Raw genomic sequence first — 21,646 nt, forward strand, 5'->3', positions numbered from 1 at the left:
AGAGAGAGAGAGAGAGAGAGAGAGAGAGAGAGAGAGAGAGAAAGTTGTGTGTTGGCTTGTTCTTGAAGCTTAAGGAGAGGTTCTGGAGAGTTTTCTGGAGGTTTCTGTGGCTGTTCTTTGGTGTTTTAGCAAGAGTGAGTCACTTAGTGCTCTAAAAACTTGTGGATAAAGTTTGTTGAGTGATTCAACAACCTTTATTCGTTTATTGATCGAGTGAGTCGATTAGCCCATGTACCACCCCTTGATTCACGAGATAGTTCTTCAGAATCAGCTCGTGAATTCTACCTTCCGCAAGTTAAGTCTAGAATATCTTGACTCTTGTGTAATCTAAAATTGTAGTTATTCCAATCATGTATCACAAACCCCAAACGAGTGTGAGGTTATAAGGACTCACAATGTCATGGGGTGACTATCTTGGTGCGCAAAGAGCACGTTAAGATATGTTAATGGGGGTGAATTGTGTCACCCTGGTTTCAGGAAATGCAGGAAAGATTTAAAATAATTGATTTTATCACTATGTCACCAATGTGGACTTATCTTTATGGTCTAATGTCCTCAGAGAACTCCACAATTAAGTGTACTTCGAGAATGTGATTATGGAGCTGTATGAGTAAAGACAAAACACATGAAATCATCATGTGGTGATTTGTAGGGTTGATAAATAATTCTTTAAATCGATCGTCGGATATAGTGGGCTCACGGGCATAGTGAGATGATGTGGGTCCCATCATGAAAGGTGGTCCATGGATCGGGAGTGGAGATGTTGTCCACTTACGAAGATGGCGGTCATGGCATTACGACTTGTGTCGAGGTGGAGATCGACACAAAGAAGGGTGCCTATCGATATCAAGTTCGACTAGGAGTTATCAATTTCTTGTTTGTCTAGTTTGATTTGTTTGATTGTTTTGTACTTTTGTTTAAGTGTTGTATTGTTTTACGTAGCTTGTGTGTATAATCTATTATTATGAGGAGCACTATTATTTGTGATAATACTCATGAATCTCTTTTATGTTGTATTGCAGGCATATATAAGATATGGTCGTGGAATTGTGAGGATGATGAGAAGGATTATCTAGGATCGAGTTAATAGGGAAACTTTTATGTTATTTGATATTTGTTGGAACCTGGATTAAGCATATTTAAGAATGTTGCTTTATTGGTTTTTGGTTATTAGGTTTTTATCCGTTTATGATAACTACTCTAATTAGTATTTCTAGTTTAACTGTTATGTTTCACTGGTTGATGCATGTTTAATTTGGATTAGTTAGCTAATAAATACGAGATTATTATTTAATAAATTGGGCCGGGTCTTTGAAAAAAAAATCTATTCATTTTTTCTATAAAAGATAACATTTTATTTTCAATTTTCATTGATAAATATAATACCTATACGATTTTAAAGAATTTTCTTTTCTCCTAATTTATTATTTTTATTTTATTTTTATGCATTAATTTATATTAATTTTGAATAAGTTTTGCATTATTTTTTTATTGGTTGAATTTTTCAATGATATAATATTTTTTATATTATATTCGTATTTTTACAAAACTCTTATATTATACGACATAGAGAGTATATATTATAATTTAATTTAATTTATTTTAATTTGATTTATTATTTAATAATTATAAGATTATATATATATATATATATTATTTTTAAATTTTTATTTTATTTTATCAACTTTCATTTGGTGGTTATTAATTTAAACATAAAGGATTTTAATTAAAGCTTACTTTATTTAATTTCATAATGAAAGATATAATAAGTTTATTATTATAAATATTTCACCAAACTTATTTAAAGAAAGTAATATATCGACAAATTTTATTCAAAAAAATCTTTTATATTTCCAATTATCCCATAAATTAATATAAGCTTGATTCTGTCTTTTTTTTTTCTAATGGACATGGTTAACGTTTTGCTGAATCATTATGGATACAATAATTGTTACTTTTCTTCATTTTCTGTAATCATCTTTGCATCATTATTGGTTTCGGATTTAATATTAATTTTTGTTGGGACAAACCCCAAAAAAAGACAATTAATAAAGGACGAAACGTTATCTCAAGATGTGTCATATCATTTTTGTTATTTCAACCCCAAAAATAAAAATAAAGGACAGAGAAAAAAGAGCTTTTTATTTTATTAATTTGTTGGCATTTCCTCTTCTTGCAAAGATCTAAGATAGCACAGCTCCTGGAGTGACACGTGTTGGACGTAGTTGTCGATTCATCATAACTATTAACTAATCTAATCTAAACTTATTATGGAAACATCACCTTCACACTCACTCGCTAGTCGCTAAACATATCCCAAATAGCTAAATCTAGTAATTTATATTATGTTAAGAAAATTATTTACATTACAGTTATTTGATTATATATTAGAATTAGGAGGGAAGTATAACTAAATTTCTTTGAAAAGTACAAAACATATCTTCATAATTAACACATCTTCATAATTAGGAAGTAGGCAAAAAACCATAATTTAAGAAACCAAACAAAATAAAAGTAAATGATTTGGTGTTATAGTTGGTTATGATTTATCTTAAAACTCTAATTGGTAGTAATTTTTACTTAATTTTTGGTTTAGGATTGATTTTAAAACCGTAAAGCCGAATGATAACTTTTTAGTGTTTGATGAAAATATAGGATAATTATATATAATTATATTTTTTTAATATAATGGTTTTCTTTGTTAGGTTCATAATTATTATTTTTCTTAAATATTTGGATTTACGAAACTAGATTTGAATTATACTCTTTGAGTTATGTTTATCTTTCTTACTTCTATTTTAATTTTACTTTTATTTATGTAACAAAGTTATATAATTTATTTTTATGAACATTGACTTACCTTATTCAAACTAAAATACATATAATTATATATATATATATATATATATATATTTTATAACTGATAAACTATATAACTGAAAACATGAATTGCATCCAACCCGAATTATATACAGTTTTATATAATATCCATTTTTTGTAAAACCGAAGATAGTAAAACTAAACCGAAATCAAACCCAAAAACCATACAATTAGGTTTTAACCTACGTTACATGGAATCGCCGGAGATGTGTCGCTTCTCGCTTCAGAACCGGAAACGGGAGCGGAATCGTTCGGAATCGCTTGGAATCGCGCTTCTGAAAATGAGTCTTTTGGAATCGTGTGGAAGCGTAAGCTTCCGAGTAGGAAGCGTGGAGGAGGAGATTGGAAGCGTCGCGGCAAAATTTTAGATTTAGTTAGATCTTAGATTTTTATGTCTGATTTTGGTTAATATCAAATAACATACTTAGATTTAGCAAAATAATGTATAAAATAAAAGTGAATGAAGAAAACTGTGAAAAAAATAAAAACAGTCGCTCTCTGTAGTTTAGGGTTTTGAAAAAAGGTTGGGATCTTTATTGTTTAATATAAAATTTTAATTAAAAAAAAAACTATGTTGATCGAACTCATGTCCTTGCTAAGAGTCACAAATCAACTAACCACTGTACCACCTTACATCATTATATAAATGACAAAACTAAACAATCTATTATATATTTATAAATATGACTTTTATAATCATCATATTAGATATTTGATATTATATATATTTATATGTATTTACGCTTCCAACACGTACCCGCTTCCTAAATTTTTGAAAAAACTCGATTCCACGTTTCCAAACGCTTCCGCTTCCGCGTACCCGCTTCCGATTCCATGCAGCTTAGGTTTTAACAAATTCCATTGTAACTCAAAATGGCAATAATCCTTATATTAAAAGGATGGGTTTAAACTTTAAACAAATTTAAAAGTAAAATTAGTATAAGGTTTAAACATAAAGGCTACTTACTCATTTAAGACTATGAAGAGTCATAAATACTAATGTAAGAAAGAAAAAAAGCAAGAAATTAAATAAAACAAAGACACGTGCTATTGCTTCTCCTCCTCCTCCTCCTCCTCCTCCGCATCACCGGATTTTCCTCTTCCTCCCCCGTGAAAACTGCTAACCCTAAATTCTCTCTCTCCACTTCTCTCCAAATCTTTTTTCCAATTTTTATCTTTGAAAAAAGAAAAAAATCTTCCATTGATGTCTTCTTCTTCTTCTTCTTCTTCTTCTACTCTCTTAAAAAACCTTCAATTCCATCTTCTCTCTCTCTGGGTCTGTGAGTCAACACAAATCTAGATCAAAGTTTGAATTTTTGAACTTTTCTTTATTATTGGCTTCTCAAAATAAATAAATAACGCTTTTTTAATTTATTATAAACTTGGTTCTGCATCTGTGTTTCCCCCTTTGTGTTCTGTTTTTCTTTTCTCAACATAATCGAATTCAAAACAGAGCAAAGTTTGTAATTTTCCTGGAAAAGTTTCGTTTTTTCCGGTTTCTTGATTCGTATAAAGAACAGGGTATCTCTCAGAATCTGTGGATTCATTGTTTTTTTTCCTCCCGGAGAAGTCTCGTTACCTTTGGCTATAATGGGGGCGGTGACGTCATCAATGGCGGCGAAGTTCGCGTTCTTCCCGCCAAATCCGCCGTCGTATGGCGTAGAGGTTGTAGGAGGGGAGCTGAAGCTGATTGGTGTAGAGAACGTGAAGGAGAACGTTGAAGTATTGAAGCTGAAAACGAAGAGAGGAAATCAGGTGGTTGCGGCGTATATTAAGAACCCTACAGCCTCACTTACGCTGTTGTATTCTCATGGTAACGCAGCCGATCTTGGTCAGATGTTTGAGCTTTTCTCTGAGCTCAGCCTTCATCTTCGTGTCAACTTAATTGGGTAATTTAGTTTTACTCTTCTTGCTTTGAATTGGTTGGTTGAGACATATTTGAAGGTGTTTCATGGATTAGGACAAGTTTTTTGTTTTGTCGGTTTAAAAAGTAGTGGAGAGTCATTAGTAATTGAGAAAGAATGGTAATGGATCTGTTGTGATTTGGCGAGTTTGCATTACTTTCCTCATTAGAGTATTGCTCTTCTAGTACTACATTTGCATGTCATGTCAACTAGAACATGATCTGACTTATTACATCAGATATAAATGGGTTCTGTTGGATTGGTTTCTGCAATATTTGGGCTTCGGAGGCAGTTTGAACTTGTTCTCACGGATTAGGATTTAGGACAAGTTTTTGGTTTCTTGGTTAGTTTCTGTGCTTCTTGACGTTGTAGATGGCTAAAAAGTAAAGGAAACTCATAAGTAACTGAGAATGTATGTATGAATGGATTAGGACAAGATTTTTTGTTTTGTCGGTTTGAAAAATAATGGAGAATCATTAGTAATTGAGAAAGAATCATAAGTAGGATACTAGGATCCATAGGATTGGTTTCTGCAATATTTGGCTTTTTGTAGATATTGAAGTTATTCTCACGGATTAGGATTTAAGACAAGTTTTTGGTTTCTTGGTTAGTGTCTGTGCATCTTGAGGCTGTAGATGACGAAAAAGTAGAGGAGTATCATGAGTGATTGAGAATGTATATCTTAGATCAGACATAAGTGAGATCCATTGTATGAATATTGATTTGTTTATTTGATTGTGTTTATGATTCAGGTATGATTATTCAGGTTATGGGAGGTCTTCAGGGAAGGTATGATTCATTGTATTTGATAAATCTATCAAACTTCTCAAAATGATGTATATAATGTTACTCTGGTGTTTCTCCCAACAGCCTAGTGAACAGAACACGTATTGCGATATAGAAGCGGTATATAGATGTTTGGAGGAGAAATATGGTGTGAAGGAACAAGACGTTATCTTATATGGACAATCTGTAGGAAGCGGTCCGACTTTAGAATTAGCTTCTCGGTTACCAAACCTACGAGCTGTTGTTCTTCATAGTGCTATTGCATCCGGTCTTAGAGTCATGTACCCTGTCAAACGAACTTACTGGTTTGACATTTACAAGGCAATATTACAATCTCATTGTCCGCTTTTTTTTTTCGTGTTTGCGGGTATTACTACTGTTCTAATATGTTTTTGCGATTGCAGAATATCGAGAAGATATCTTTTGTCAAATGTCCGGTTTTGGTAATTCACGTGCGTATCATCTCATGTTCGTTTCGGTTTTTCTTTCCTTTCAAAGTTGTTTCATTATTTACCAAGGCTTTCGGGTGTGTTTGTGCAGGGAACATCAGATGATGTTGTTAATTGGTCTCATGGGAAGCAATTGTTTGATCTGTGTAAAGAAAAATATGAACCACTCTGGATCAAAGGAGGAAACCACTGTGACTTAGAGCTATACCCGCAATACATAAAACATCTAAGGAAATTTGTGTCGGCAATTGAAAAATCACCTCATCTTAGAAACGGACCAGTGCCACCAACTGAGAAGGCGAGGAGCAGTACGGATATTAGAGAACCTGCAAGACCAAGCACAGATCAAAGAGAGAAATCAAGAACAAGTATGGATCAAAGAGAAATGCCAAAGCTGAGTACAGATAAAGCGAGGCCTAGTGTTGACAAGAGAGAGAGAACGAGAAAAAGTGTTGACGGGTCTCAGAAACCGAGTAATTCCGCAGAACAGCAACTACTACAACCAGAGAAAGGGAGGAATAGCATTGACAGGTAAAAAACAGTTTGTCAGATTTATATGATTTTATCATATGATGATGGTGATGGTTATATGATGACTGATCACCTTGACGACAGGTTTGGGGAGATGATAAGATCAGTAGGATTTTGCAACATAGACTGTTTCAAGCCTACAACAACAGCTAAGTGAGGTGAGAGAAGAAACATGAAACACACATAGACACTCACTCAAATATGGATTCAAAACATCTAATTATAATTGTTTGTTATCTCTTTCCACTTACTTCGTCTTGTGTTTTGGAATTTAACAAGTCCTGCTGAATTCAAAAGCTTGATTTTGTTATCATGAAGTATGAAACAACAGATCAGAATATGCATAGGTTATGACTCGCATATACCATAAGGATCATCTAGTGCCAAGGCTCACGCAAAGTGCGGTTTTTAAAACTAAGATCTACACTAGTTGAAGCAATTGTAATATGATGCATCTAATTTAGAAAGAGTCATGAAAGAAAGAAACTATGAATCTGCATTACATTTTATACATAGTTTCTACAAACATCACTCAAGGTGGTATATGTATATATAACCAGAAGCACGCAAAAGTCCGCTTTGGAAGAACACTCAACAACAATGGTACAAACATATAGAGAAGAGAAGTATTGTCTTCTTCATTATTTGATTATCACATAGAAGAAAAAGCAATTGCTTCTTTTCTATTTCTTCATCCAGAAACACCCAATTACACAAGTTTCTCAGCCAAGTTTACTCACGAGGTGCGTTCTTCTTGAATAACGCATAAGCATCGCTGTAAATGGCGATTGCATTGGACAATACCGCAAGAACGATCATGAAAATGGCTAAGGTCGTGTCCCGCCTTGTTGCTTTGCTATGGCGATCCCTGCAACAACATAAAAAAAAATGAAAATGAATAACCAAAAAACAAATCTGCTTAGGATTGTTCGTAGATGTATATGAAGAATCAACTTACTTTAATATAATAGAAGCTGGGAAGATGAAGCCGAGACAAACGGCTGCAGTTGCTCCAGTGAACTGGAAAGCATCCCAAATGCTCGGGATGAAGTTTGCACCCATGAAGATTACAGAAATGAGACCGGCAGTGAGGCAACCGAACCTCACATTTGAGGTAGTTAACGATCGAGCAGAAGGGAACAAGAGCCCGTCAATGTTAATCCGCAGAGGGTAGAAAACAATTGGGAATACAAGCATCAGGTGAAGCGCATAGCTAACTCGAACCGCATCATTGAGGATAGAACCAAAAGGGATTCCAAGATCGGTGTCAAAGTTTGCAAGGACATCATCGAGAGTATCATCGCCAAACAAGAGAAACCCGAAAATACTTGTCATTATGTAAACAGATGAGCAAAGCATAAGTGCTGATCGGACAACAGGTCTTATCTGAGTAGGGTCTTCCAGCTCGTTCTGTATGCTGTGAACTGCAACAAATCAAGCAAACCAAACACATGATTTTTTTTTTTAATTCATTCATTAAAGCTATACTTTCAAGTTAAGAACTCTCATACATACCATTGTAATGGCAAATGAACGCGGTAACAAGAACAGGCACAACTGTGAATAGATTCCAAAAGGATGTTAAATCGGTAACATCTGGTAGCAATCTTGGCATCGCCACACCACCACTAATCAACTTCATAATCGAAATTCCCGCTGTAATGATGAGAAACACAACCGCCAAAGCCACAGATAAGGCAGATGTAAACTTCAAAGAATCTGCAAAGAAAAGCATAATAATACATCAGACAATTTAGGAGTCTCTGATCAGACAATTCGTGTTAGAACTCAAAACACTAACCAATTCGTTTGAAGCAAGCCAATGGAGCAAACACACACAGAGTTGTAATAAGAAGAATAGCAGCTCTTCCGTTCCACCAATGATGACCGAACCATCCTTCAAGAACACCGAAATGATGGATTCCATCTTCTGTCTTACCAGCCAACACATCACCTACAAAACACACAAAAAAAGATTCAACAACAAAGTAACAAATCATCATCAGAATCTCAAAAGATTGATAGTTACAATACCAATGATGATCATGTAAACGATCAAAACACCGATGTTGTTAACTAAAACAGCGACTTGAAGCAAAATCCTTCCAGGATTACCAAAAGAACCACCCATCAAACCACCATAAGTACGATTCTTGCCAACTTTACTAAACCTAAGCAAGAACTCAATGGATGCATCAGTCAAGAAAGCCATAACAACAATCATAGTGATTCCAAGTACAAGACCAAGTATCTTCATCGTAGCAGGCAAAGCCATGATACCAGCACCAATCACAGTAGTAGAAAGATTAAACACAGCTCCACTAAACGAAGCTCCATTAAATTCATCATAAGCAACTTCATCTCCTTGTGACTTTGGTAATAACGGAGCAACGATTTCATCAGATGATGAACCGTTCCTCTTTGGTATCGGAGTAACATCTTCAATCGTCATCTTCTTCTATTCAACAAGCTGTCAACATTTAAATTAGACAAAACAAATCTTCAGACAATATTAAAAAAACAAACTTTTCAATAACCATTGATGCAAACGAACCTTAAACAGAGACGAGGTTTGATTCAACTGATTACGCAAGTATGAATCAAAAGTTATAAAATTGATTCAAACCCAGTTGAATTTGATCAAAACTGAATTGACCCAGGAAATGGAATTTGAGTTTTAAGCTGACAAAATTGAAATTTGACTTTTATTTTGTGGATAAAGAATTTGAACTTTGATTCAAAACTTACATCAAAAAGACCTAAAATTGATTGAAACCCAGTTGAAATCGTCTTGGATTTTGATTGAATCAGACACCAAAGTAGAAGATTAGAGAGAAGATTTGAGGGGAAAAAGATTTGGGGGATGATGGGAAATTATAGGCCACACGAATTTGGTTTTGCTGACGATGCAAATGATGTTTTGTCTATACGAAACTCTTGTAATAATCTTTTAAAAGAAAATTTTGTTTGTTATTGGTTAATGAGAAACGTGTTTAACAGGAAGTGGTGATAAATTAAAAATATTTGTTGTTAAATTTTTTGTTTACTGTATATTATGGTGACGATTTGTTTTGAGTTTTGACTCTTAGGTGGTGCTGATTGGATTTGGGTGAGAATCGACGCAGTTTTGAAGATTCAGTGAACTCGTATTTAATATGGTTGAAAAGTATATAATAGTGAAGAATTAATGGTGTTAAAATGCTGTCCAAAAATAAAATAATAAAAGAAGAGAGTTGTATTTTGAGATTCAAGAGTTTAAAAAACTATGTAATTGAGTGTATACGTCAAAATTAGAAAACAGAAGGAGTGAGATAGAGTATAAAGTTTGTATTTTTATGAGGCATGCATTTTCAGGATGTTTAAGAGTTCACTACAAGTTTAGGAAGAAGTATTATGTATGTGATAGTTAATAACTTACACTTCGAATGGAAAGAGCGTATCAAACATAGCAGTCGAATGGGAAGAGCGTATCAAACATAGCAGATCAAGCAGATTACGAACAAAACGAAAGTAAATCAAGCAGATCAATCAGAACAAATGCAGATCAAGTGGTTCGAATGCTTCAAAATATATATATATATATATATATATATATAAATATATATATTTGTTTTTTATATTCATTAATATTAAATATAAATAAAAATAAAAGACAAAAACTCAACACATACACTCATAAATGGGGGAAAACAGGGAAAATTAACCCAAACTATTCTCCGAAGATATTTTCAAACCCAAACTCGCGTACTCTGAATTTTACAACCCAAACCAGCTTTCAATGTAAATAACCAACCTGAACCATATCAAATTTTGTTGATTTCAACCTTGACGTTAACAGTAACCTTGCCCATCTTGAAGATTTGGACAATCAAGCTTAAGCTTATGTAAAAACCAAGTCTAGTTTTTACAGAAGTTTAAGCTTGATTGTCCAAATCTTCAAGATGGGCAGGGATATTGTTAACGTCGAGGTTGAAATCGACAAAAATTGATGTGGTTCAGGTTGGTTATATGAATTGAAAGCTGGTTTGGGTTGTAAAATTTAGAGTACGTGAGTTAGAGTATGAAAATACCTTCGGGAAATAGTTTGGGTAGATTTTCCTCGTTTTCCCCTCCTAAATGGTTATGGGTGGACTGCTCTGTTTATTACAAAAAAAAAACATGAAAAAATATATCCCATTTCTTTTATAACAGTTCAGAAAAACAGTTAAAAAGCAGTTCATTTGCTAAATATTTTTTTTGTTTGAATACGAACATAAAAGCAAATTTTCTACTTTAGCTGATTAACTACTTTTGTATTGTTCTCTATTCATACCCTTAATATATACGATGTAGTACTGCAAAGACAGAATTCATAAATCATGTTTTTTTTGAATGTTCTGGGTAATCTAAACACATATTTAGTTACCTAGCGAACTTGCTTCTAAGTATGACTTTATGTTTTGGTAATTGTCTAAAGAGGTTTCAAATGATGGAGGCAAAGATTTATGTAGTTCTAAAGGTTTATTAAGAAAAGTTATAATGAAATATTAGTTTGAGATATTATTCGAGAGCTTTTTGATATTATTGTTTTATGAAGCTGTGAAGTTTTATTCACTCGACGAGAGTTTTGTTTTAGTATCCGCTAAATTATGAAAGAATAAAATGTGATACCAGCCTAGAGAATAAAGTTTGGTCGTTTGATAATTATATTGTAACTAAGGTGGAGGGCACAATCGTTGCATTGGTTTTCGAGCTTTTCTCTCCCGTGGGCGATTTTTACATCTGTTTTTTCATTTTTCCGATCAGTTCTTCATCGTTGGTCATAGCCAATCAAAGGTGATCCAAGAGTGAGCTGCTCCTCTTCTCTGTCCATTGTTGTGTGGATTTCTCCATCGATGTGGTCATGGCCTTGGGTGTGCGGTTGGGGTTCTTTGTAGCGGTGGTTACCATTATATAGTTGCGTCTACGGGAGAAGTTGGTGGGGAATTGGAAGGATGCACGTTTTTACGAGAGGGTTAACGGTAGATATGGTTGATGCCGACACTTGGTTTTGTTTGGTTTGAGACGCCACTATTTGTCTCTACCGTGTTTGGCATCCCCCCGTGCAGATCGAGGATGAGTTTGCTCGAATCTTGGTGAGCTCTAGTTAAGGGAGGAAAATATTAGATATGAGTGTGTCGACTTGCTAGGTCATGACTTGACACTGCAAAACCGTGTTGTCGGGGAGACTTGTGGCGGGTCTTGTGCGATGGAGGAAAGAGGCCACTGACATAAACCGATCTCTTTTGTTTCCGGTTTTCTATCCTTTGCTATGGCCGAAAAGTTGTGACTCTTGAGCATGTTGAGTTAATGCTTTAGTCATTTTGCCTTTGACAACCAGCAGGATCCGATTTTTCTTTTCTTCACCGTTAGCTTTTCTGATTTTCTTTGCTACTGGATTTCATTTGTGTAAGGTTTGGCTGAGCATATTTAGAATGTTTCGATTTACGAATATTAATAAAATTATAGTTAATATATATTATAACTAAGGTTGCAAATCAAAGCTTGTTTTCTTAGCCAGAAAGCCGGTTTTGCTTGTATTGCTCGGTTTGTGAAAAAGCAAATAAATTTTCTCTCTTCATAGTTGGACATTAGATCAACGTTTATCATTTGTGACATACGTTATGTCACATACCGCATAGAGCTTATCAAGATGTGTCTGTTCATGCTAAATTGCCAAGATGCTCATTGTTTTTAAACTCTTCTTTCGAGTCTTTATTGTTATTAAAGTTTCTGGTAGTGAAGTGACCATAATTTAGTAGCAAATAGTAAATCCACTGCTAATAGGCCCCATCACACCTCACATCAGGGATCGAGTCCCGCTTCCTACAAATGTAGGAATTTGGTTAATGGGTCGGCCAGTTTTTTTTATTTTTATTTTTTAAGCAAAAACAAAGTTTTTGCAATTTTTGCATATTTTTTAATTGGTAATTATTTTGCGTAATCGTATTAGAAAACGTCATCACGCCAATGTCCGTATTACCAATCACATCTAATTTTGAAAAATTATACCCTGGTTTGTACAAGTTTAGCCGAGTGTTTGGCTTATGTGTTAGATACATATGATAACTATCTTTTATAGTCTTATGTAAATGTTTGTTTTTCGAAGGGCTCAGTTGTTTAAACATCTAATATGATCCTTATACTTTCAAAATTTGGAAAACTAATATTCTTTTTTGGTATAGATTTACTTTTACACATATGTTATTATTTGAGACAATCTTTTAACTGAAGACATCTCAGTCACCAGTCATCACATTAGTCTGTTTTCCTCTTCGTATTCATCTTTATCCCTCAGATTCTCAGAAGTCAGAACATTAGAAGTAACCAAAAAGACAACTTAGTTCATTATTTTATTTCAAACACAATTTGTGGACAGGAAAGATTGGTAGGAACTAATATTCCTAATTATTTAATGTCCTCTCGCACCTCTTGCTTACAATCACAAAATATTACTAAATATTAGTACCAAGTTTTGGCTCTATTGTAATCAAAACGTCAAATCTTAATCAATATGTATTATAAAGTATTAATTTGATCAATCATCATTAGTCAATTCATCCTCATGGCCTTTATTTAATTGTATACCCAGTCAGAGATAAATAGACAGTAAGGCAAATCTGAGCCATGTATTAACATATTAAGAAAGTATTAATGTTTACGACTTGAGTTGCATCATGTAGTCATAACAACATATATACTTTAACGGGTTTCCACGTCCAGAATTTAAAATGTAAATGCGACTTTTTAAAAGTATTATTAACAAACGATTCTCAATTTTAGAAATGGTTAATTCATTTTTCATGAATTATTTTTCATGAATTGGTTAATTCATAACATCAAGACGAATATAAATCATTCCAACCCCAAGAGCCAAATAATTTCTTGTAGTTGTAATGAGTTATATTCACAGGTTTTTTATTGCATTATTTTTTTTAATGAAAATATTTATTTTGTTTACAATTAATACATTATTTATTCATTTCACATATATTTTGAAGCATGTTAATTTTTTTCATAAATACATCAATTTTTTATTTTGCATTTTTAAAAAATAATTTAGATTAACAATATGTTTTTTAAATTACAATTCATCATCAGTAACTAACTAATAAGAATCTATAGATAACTTAAAATACATATTTTGTAAGAAAACAATTCTAAAAAAAGAGAATCATAAAGAACAGAGAGAATACAATGTTTTCTAGGGAAATTTGCCAAAATCAATCGAGACTATTTGCTGACAGTTTTTTATATCCAAACTATGATACCCGGCAAATATCAACCTAGACTCAATAAAAACTAAAATCTCCAACCTAAATTATATGAAATTAGCCAAAATTAACATATGCCGAAAAAGTGTTAGTTAATTGCTTAATAGCGACGAGTTAGCCGACACCTTGGTAATGACGGGCATCAGAGTTGTGTAAAACGACGTCGTTTCGTGGGTTTGAGGATCTCAAAATGAAGATTCGGTGGAAGTTTGTTTAAGTAATTTTTTGATTCGAGAACCCTAAACTCACAAACGACGTCAGTTTACTAAACTTTGATGCCCCGTCATTGGTATGGTGTCGGCTGACTCATCGTCGTTAAACGGTTAACTAACACCATTTCAGCATATGTTGATTTTGGGCTAATTTCATATAGTTTAGGTTGTGAAATTATTGTTTTTACTGATTTAAGCTGATATTTGGCGGTTATCATAGTATGGGTATAAAAATTCCGCCAGCAAATAGTCTGGGTTGATTTTGATTATTTTCCCCTCACCAGACTATGTTGGTAGTAGTGGCATTTGCGACTATTTTGGGATTGCGTATCAGTACTAGTAAACCTGTTTTATGATATTATTATAAAGGAAGGCATTATTCCGCTTCTAACTTTGCAATTAGGCATCAGAAGCCCGAGAGCATTAAAAATTAACAAAACCAACTGTAGCTGACATTTCAGCCTCTAATGGGAAACGCCGATTCAGTGCACTCGAAACTCAAATAATTTCTATAACTCTGATTTTTTAATAGCAAGTGAAATTGGTTAAAAATAATATTCACTAAACCATAGGTTATGGACTAATGAACTCAAGAAAAATCCTTAAAAACCCCATATCTAATTAAAAAAATATATTCATTAAACCCTAGGTTATGGACTAATCAAACCAAGCAAAATCCTTGAAAACCCCATATCTAATTAACCAACAATGTCGTAATATCCACCAAAATGATTAACACCCTTAGTCAAATGAGATGATTCTCCTTATATTCACAATAACCTATCGAATGTAGTGTCTAATATTCACCTACGTAGCTCACTTAGTTTATGTTATGTGTTAAAAATAGTTTAATAAATAACTAGCATTAAGTAAGGAAGCAGTATGTTCTCAGATAAGTGAGGGTAATAAAGTAATTGTCAAAAACAGAAGTACCTCATTCTGAAGTTTGGTGGACATTGTACCTTTTTCCGAAAGGCATAGCTGATTCATTACTTTTTCTGCAAATAACTACTTATTTTTTTTTGGAGGGGAGGGGGAGGGGACTTGTAGACGTGGACATTACACATGACATTCCAATTTAACAACTCCCCATCAGCTACTTAGGTCTTCCACTTACTTTATGATAGCACATGATTATGGCTCTCTCCAAGACAAGATCCGAAGCCGTTTTTTTCTAGTAAATATCTCTTGTATGTGTTGTAAACAAAGACCACATAGTGAACAAAGAGAGAATTAAAACCAGAGAGAATGGAGAAGATCTCATCTTATTATCTTTCACATAAGCTCTCACAAAGAGTAGCTATGTTCATCTAATTAGAGTGTTACATAGCTTAGTGAGTAAGTTACTTAGTCTATAAAATTGTCCAAGGGAGATGTATGTCCGAGGGGGATGTATGTCCAAAAGAGATGTTTCCTTAGTGATTAAGTAATGCATTAATCACATGTTTAAAACATGTTTTATAACACTACCCTTGATTAATCATTACTGTGTACATGCAGTATACTGCCTCGTTAAAAATCTTATCATGGAAAAACCCGTTCGGGATAAAAACCATGTTAAGGGAAAGATAGTGCAGTAACGCTCCCCCTGGAAAAGATATATCTTCTTTCTTCAAACGTCTCGTACACCATGCTTTCCGATACTTTGAATATACTTCTTAAATGTCGTGGAGGGAAGTGACTTTGTAAAAAGTTCTGCAACATTGTCGCTTGAACGAATGTTTTGGATTTCAACTTCCTTCTTTTCTTTAACTTCTTGAGTATAGGAGAAAATCTCAGAAGAAGATTTTTTGTCCTATCACTCTTGATATAACCTCCTTTTATCTCAGCGACACAATCATCATTGTCTTGTGATTATTTGATTGATGCACAAAACATTCCGTCTTGGAAATGCTTGATCTAGATTACTAGACAAATTTTTGTCTTTCTAAGATCTTTCATTTCAAATTCTTCTTTCATGTGAGCTCTTGCATCATCCATCTCCTTTTGAGTTCCAATTATACTTAGGTTATCAACATATACAATGATGATCACAAATCCTAACAAAGATTTCATAATAAATACACAAGGGCATATCGCATTGTTGATGTATCCTTTACTCAATAAGTATTCACTCAAGCGATTATACCACACATGTCCAGACTGCTTTAATCCGTTTAGTGATCGTTGTAGTTTGACTGAACAAATTTTCTTAGATGCTTCTGCATCTTTGATTTTTCTAGGATCTTTAATCCTTCTTTCTATGGTTCTTCTCGTACCTTTTGATATATGTCTTTTAGACATTTTCATTACATGGTTCTTCTCGAACATTTACTCCCAATTTGTGTCTCTTTCGGGGATTTCTATCGGTCGATCCTATTGGCCTCCCGCGCTTTAATTTAACATGTTCATTTGCCCTATTCACATTAACATGTTCTTCGGGAACATTTATCCTTGATGGAGTGTTAGCAGCGGGGATATAGGATTTCGTCACCCTTCTTATATATGTGAATACATCAAATAAATAGTTTGCCAAACTTAATAAGTGTGCGATTTTTCCTTTTTGTACTTCCCATTCCCGTTAATTTGTAGGAAGATTGAGATAAACCAAAGTTTTTAATATTTATGTGTTTCTTTTGGTGATTCTCTCAATTCTCCCCCTAACGCGGGGAATTCACTTTTATCAAATTGACAAATAGCAAATACCGGATTGATGTAGATTTATTTATAACTTTGGACAGCTTGATAGCTGGTGTGGGTATTAAGGATAAGGATATATGTGGGAGCCAAATCTCACACCACACCCTTGAATCTAAGACGAGAAGATAATGATTATTCCTTAAACAAATAACAAAGAATATTATGTACGGAAACTATAGGAAAGATATAAAATTTGCTCAAGAAATGTGTATAGTATTGTTTTTCTCCAAAAAGATGTATCTGCGAAATAAAATTAGACTAGTTAACCCCTAGGTTGCATGGAAACGGAAACGCATACGTGGAAGCGAAACGTTTCGGAAACGGGAAACGACAATTTTTAAAAATTAAGGAATGGAAACGTTTTGGAAACGTATGCATATATAATTATATATATATATATATATATACTAAAATACCAAATATAAAATCCATATTTTTTAAAAATAATAATTTTTGAAACAACACAAATTCAAAACATAAATACTAAATAGTTAAATAAAACTCTAAAAATAATACTAAAATGCTCAAATTCAAATGTTTAGACCAGCATTGCCGTTATCATTTTTATCAAATAAAACAGTCTCTAAATCAGGTTCGTCCAGAGAAAAATCTTCAGACTCAAATCTCCCAAGATAGACTCATCTAGTAAATCAAGTTGATCACCTCCAGCATCCCACATATTCTTAGGACCATAATTTTTATTTATTGATTTTTTTTTAATTAGAAATAGATACAATCTTTTTTTTTTATAATCACAACATATTCTTATATTTTATAATTGTTTTAATCTAAAAACGGAAACGAGAGTTTCCATAGAGTTTCCAAATGGAAATTTTTAGGAATCGTGTTTCCATGGGTAGTTTCCGAGTTTCCGAGAGTTTCTGTTTCTGAAACGTTTCGGAAACGGGAAACGCACTTCGAAAAAAGTTTCCATGCAACGTAGGTTAACCCGTGCAACAGCACATACTCATAATTTTTATTAATTAATTGATTATATTATTTAAATACTGAGTAAAAATGTAATGTGTAAATAGGTATATAATGCATGACTTGATTAATTTATTTTAATCGGGTAGTTGTGTGTAATACTAATCTCATAATTTTTAGAAATATGTATCAAAATACTTCCTCATGATGATTAGCACCTACATGCATTTTTTCATATTGAGTCCCAAATAATACAAAACCCTTTATAGTTATCAAATTGCACACTCATAATGTATGTTTGACGGACCAACCAGTGAAAGACTTCCTTTGGAAATAATGCATTGTTTAAAAATACACTCATACTAAATAGTTTATAGACTAACCCATAAGAGATTACATCCATAAAAAATACATACTCACATTGTATATTTGGTGGACTAGTCGTAAAATACTTATATGTTGTCTTATATATGTTGTTGTTTTTGTAATCGAGGTTTAGGTTTGGTTTTGAATATTGGCTTTCGGATGAGAAAAAGCCAATTTCTTTTCTTTTTTAACATTATGTAATCACTACATAGTCGCTAAATAGTGAAATAATAGTCGCCAAATAGTCCGTCTTATTTTACGACCATGTTACGACATATGCAATATTCATGTTATTTAATCGCAAAATAGTCGTAACGTGGTCACATATTTTAACGACTATGTTTCGACTACAATTACGACAACAAGTAGCGACTACGTTACGACTACATGATTTAGCGATTGCCGAGTTATGACTACGTCTTATAGCCGTAGCTCTCTGTTTTATGACTATTTAGCGACTAATATTGTAGTCGTAAAATGCCTATTTTCTTGTAGTGATATATACTAGCCCATAAATATATTAATCATGTTCTACCATATGATTGTGAGTTTTGCAAACCAACCTGAGCACTCTTAAGATATAATGAAAATCTAACATATATACATTTATATTCTAAATCATATATATATATATATATATATTAAGATTATATTTTATGACTATATGACTGCCGAGTTACGACTACTTCTTATAGTCGTAACATAGTCATAACTCTCTGTTTTACGACTATTTAGCAACTAATACTATAGTCGTAAAATGCCTATTTTCTTGTAGTGACGTACTAACCCGTACAAATATTAATCATGCTCTACCATATGATTGTGAGTTTTGCAAACTAACCCATGCACTCTTAAGATATCATGAAAATCTAACATATATACATTTATATTCTAAATCATATATATTACGATTAATTTTTTTAAGAGATGTTGTTGAGAAAGAATTTTCAAAATATTAAAGATATTATAAATCTTTGAAAATAGGATTAGTTTAGTTTTAGAATGATTGTTAGATTTAGTTTTTAAAATCTTTGGAAAAAGATATATTCAAGATTTTTAAAAATATTGAATATACATTTTTTCTTTATCAATTTAGTAATGTATGTCCTTCAAAAAAAATAATTGCAACATATGAAAAACAAAAAAGTGTTAGACATATGTATTGTGTAATTAACAATTATAAACAAGATTAAAAAAGTGAAAGTATGTAACAACCCGCCCAGTGGGATCCTCCGCCACATGACACACCCCGCCACATGGCATCATTACAGTGTTGCAGCTCATCGACCCTAACCTCTCCTGTGGGCCCAAGCTGTTACCAACTGATCTGCAAATTGGGCCCACATGAGAGATGTTAGGGTCGATGCGCTGCAGGATCCCACATGACGGATTGTTACAAAGTAAAATAATAATTGTTTGAAATATATTAGTTTAAAAATTAGGTAGAGATATATTAGAAACTTTTTAAATATGTTTAGACAAGATTCGGACACGCGCTAAAGCGCGGGGGAAATAATTCAACGGATTGGAATATGTTACATTTTAATTTTATTGCAGTGCAATCGATTACGGTGAATCATATATTTGTATAATAAGTTTAAATAAAATAATAAAGGAAAAAAACGAGTAAATTATATTTTTGATACAATTAAAAACACGGTGAAAATTTAACAACACGAAATAATATTTGTCGTTAAATTATTCATTTTGACCATTTTTGTAGTATAAGTAGGAATATACGTAAAAATTACATATATATATATATTTTTTTTCATATTTCATGATTTCATAAATTTAAGCATAAATTCAAAACGGAAGTTTTGCAACTAAATAGTACGTACAGGTCATAATATAAGTTTCTGATAACACATAAAATAAGAAAACTAGCTTTCATCTGGTGATAGGATATATAAAACAAGTAGCAGAGGGACCAATAGTGTTGTGGAGGCTAACACCGCCAGACCCTAGTTTGAAATCTTTTCATGCGGCGCTCCGAAAGAAAAGTACCACAATGTTCACACCCTCTAAAGTTGGGGAATGTGTAGGTTTCCTCTTGATCTGCACGCAGCGTAAGACACCAACCTCCCACAGGACCTTGTCTTAATGCCTTGTCTACATCACCCTCATCCACATCAATGAAAGCAAATCCCAAGCGAGCACCCGTTTTACACTCTATGGGAACAAAAACCCTGCTGACTTGGCATCCCAATGACTCGAAATGTTCCCTCAATGCGTTCTTCATATCATCTCTGGCACGATGGGTATCCAATCCCCTAGCTAAAATAGTATAGTCGTCGTGGCCTCCATCTGAATCTTCAGTTTCAAAACAGCACTCATATGTTGCCAACTTCTCCTTTTTCTCTAGGGGTTCTTCCTCCTTGGATGAAGTATCAGGGGACTTGGTCAGTAACATCTCCTTCAATGACATCCCCGGTAGATCAGTATTTCCCATGAGAAACTCCTGCAGGTTTTTCATAGTTTCAGTCATCTCTTCGACAGATTTCCTCAATTTTACCATCTCCTCCTTCTTCTCGAGTGTTTCCAGCTTCTTCTTGGGTTCCAAATCATCTTCACTCGTTTGCTTTCTCTTAGATTTCTTCTTGCGTTTCTTCGGATTTACATCCGTCAGTAGCTCTCCCTCAGCTTTCTGCAAAGGCTTGGTGCCCTTGCCATCTTCTGCTTCAACATCGGTGGATGTGGAGCATCTCTTCAGTGTCTTGCCCTCCTTTCCCATGGAGATGATGAGTTGAAAATACCAAGCGGCTAGGTTTCGGGTCGAGGGAGGTAAGATCCCTCAAATTACATATATTTACAATATATTTTTTGGAGATATTCATAACTTGCTTTATTATTATAATTGTGATTTTAACAAATTACCCGTGAACTATCAATAATTTCCATAGTTTGACATATAGAATATTTTAGTAATAAAAATTATGTCTCCAAAATTACTAATATAGAGATATATACAATTCCGAATTTAATAGACCGGATTTTATGGCAAAAAAATAAATGATTTCCATAAATATTGGTTACTTATTATATTTTTGATTATTTATTTTTTCTAGAAAAACTTACGTGCCAATGAAAAAACTTCACATGTCATTACACCAGATCTGAATATCTTATTCACGATCCGAATAGATTATACTTGGATCCAAGTAAAATCTATTTTTAAATCAATTTGGATAATGATTACACCTTTTACACGAATAGATTATACTTGGATCCAAGTAAAATCTATTTTTAAATCAATTTGGATAATGATTACACCTTTTACAGTAACCACACTTCATGTAAATATGATTTTTGGGATATTTTAGGTACTTCTCTTTTAATAGTATAGGATATGAAAATAATATAACTTGTTTGAAAATTTCTGATTTATATCCAAATTCAATTAAATATTCGATTTTTAAATATTAAAGAACAATTTCAGAATAATTTTTTTAAATTGAGCCAACCCAAAGATCAAATATACATATCTGTAAGGGATGTAATTGGAAAGAAATCATTACAAAAAATGTAAGATCTTGCTAGTAAAATATCAAGAGGCAGATCCGAAGGTTGCAAAAAGCCACAGATCTAACGGCTAAAAACATGACAGGCACATATGATAG

At 33.2% G+C, this 21,646-nt stretch overlaps 3 protein-coding genes across 4 annotated transcripts; 1 reads left to right on the forward strand and 2 right to left on the reverse strand.

The window, feature by feature from the left end:
• Positions 1 to 4,094: 4,094 nt before the first annotated feature.
• LOC17887052 (protein ABHD17B) lies at positions 4,095 to 6,867 on the forward strand. The gene is made up of 6 exons (XM_006293193.2): positions 4,095 to 4,769; positions 5,537 to 5,573; positions 5,655 to 5,891; positions 5,975 to 6,022; positions 6,111 to 6,550; positions 6,635 to 6,867. The coding sequence occupies exons 1-6, from the start codon at positions 4,471 to 4,473 to the stop codon at positions 6,705 to 6,707; spliced, it is 1,134 nt and encodes a 377-aa protein (XP_006293255.1). The 5' UTR covers positions 4,095 to 4,470; the 3' UTR covers positions 6,708 to 6,867.
• Positions 6,868 to 7,023: 156 nt separating this feature from the next.
• On the reverse strand, positions 7,024 to 9,445 carry LOC17885699 (amino acid transporter AVT6A). Of its 2 annotated transcripts, none has more exons than XM_023783530.1 (6): positions 9,299 to 9,445; positions 8,585 to 9,020; positions 8,352 to 8,504; positions 8,066 to 8,269; positions 7,509 to 7,974; positions 7,024 to 7,418 (listed from the first exon to the last, which is right to left on the reverse strand). In XM_023783530.1, exons 2-6 carry the CDS (start codon positions 9,000 to 9,002, stop codon positions 7,283 to 7,285), a joined length of 1,377 nt encoding a protein of 458 aa, XP_023639298.1. In that variant the 5' UTR covers positions 9,003 to 9,020; positions 9,299 to 9,445; the 3' UTR covers positions 7,024 to 7,282. The 2 variants fall into 2 exon arrangements, with proteins under 2 accessions (XP_023639298.1, XP_006292775.1); XM_006292713.2 differs by having other exon boundaries at positions 9,105 to 9,445.
• A 10,362-nt stretch (positions 9,446 to 19,807) lies between these two features.
• LOC17885823 lies at positions 19,808 to 20,785 on the reverse strand. The gene has a single exon (XM_006292890.2). The coding sequence runs from the start codon at positions 20,758 to 20,760 to the stop codon at positions 19,975 to 19,977; it is 786 nt and encodes a 261-aa protein (XP_006292952.1). The 5' UTR covers positions 20,761 to 20,785; the 3' UTR covers positions 19,808 to 19,974.
• Positions 20,786 to 21,646: the final 861 nt, after the last annotated feature.

This window comes from Capsella rubella, unplaced genomic scaffold (genome assembly GCF_000375325.1).
Source record: "Capsella rubella cultivar Monte Gargano unplaced genomic scaffold, Caprub1_0 scaffold_5, whole genome shotgun sequence".
NCBI classification, from domain to species: domain Eukaryota; kingdom Viridiplantae; phylum Streptophyta; class Magnoliopsida; order Brassicales; family Brassicaceae; genus Capsella; species Capsella rubella.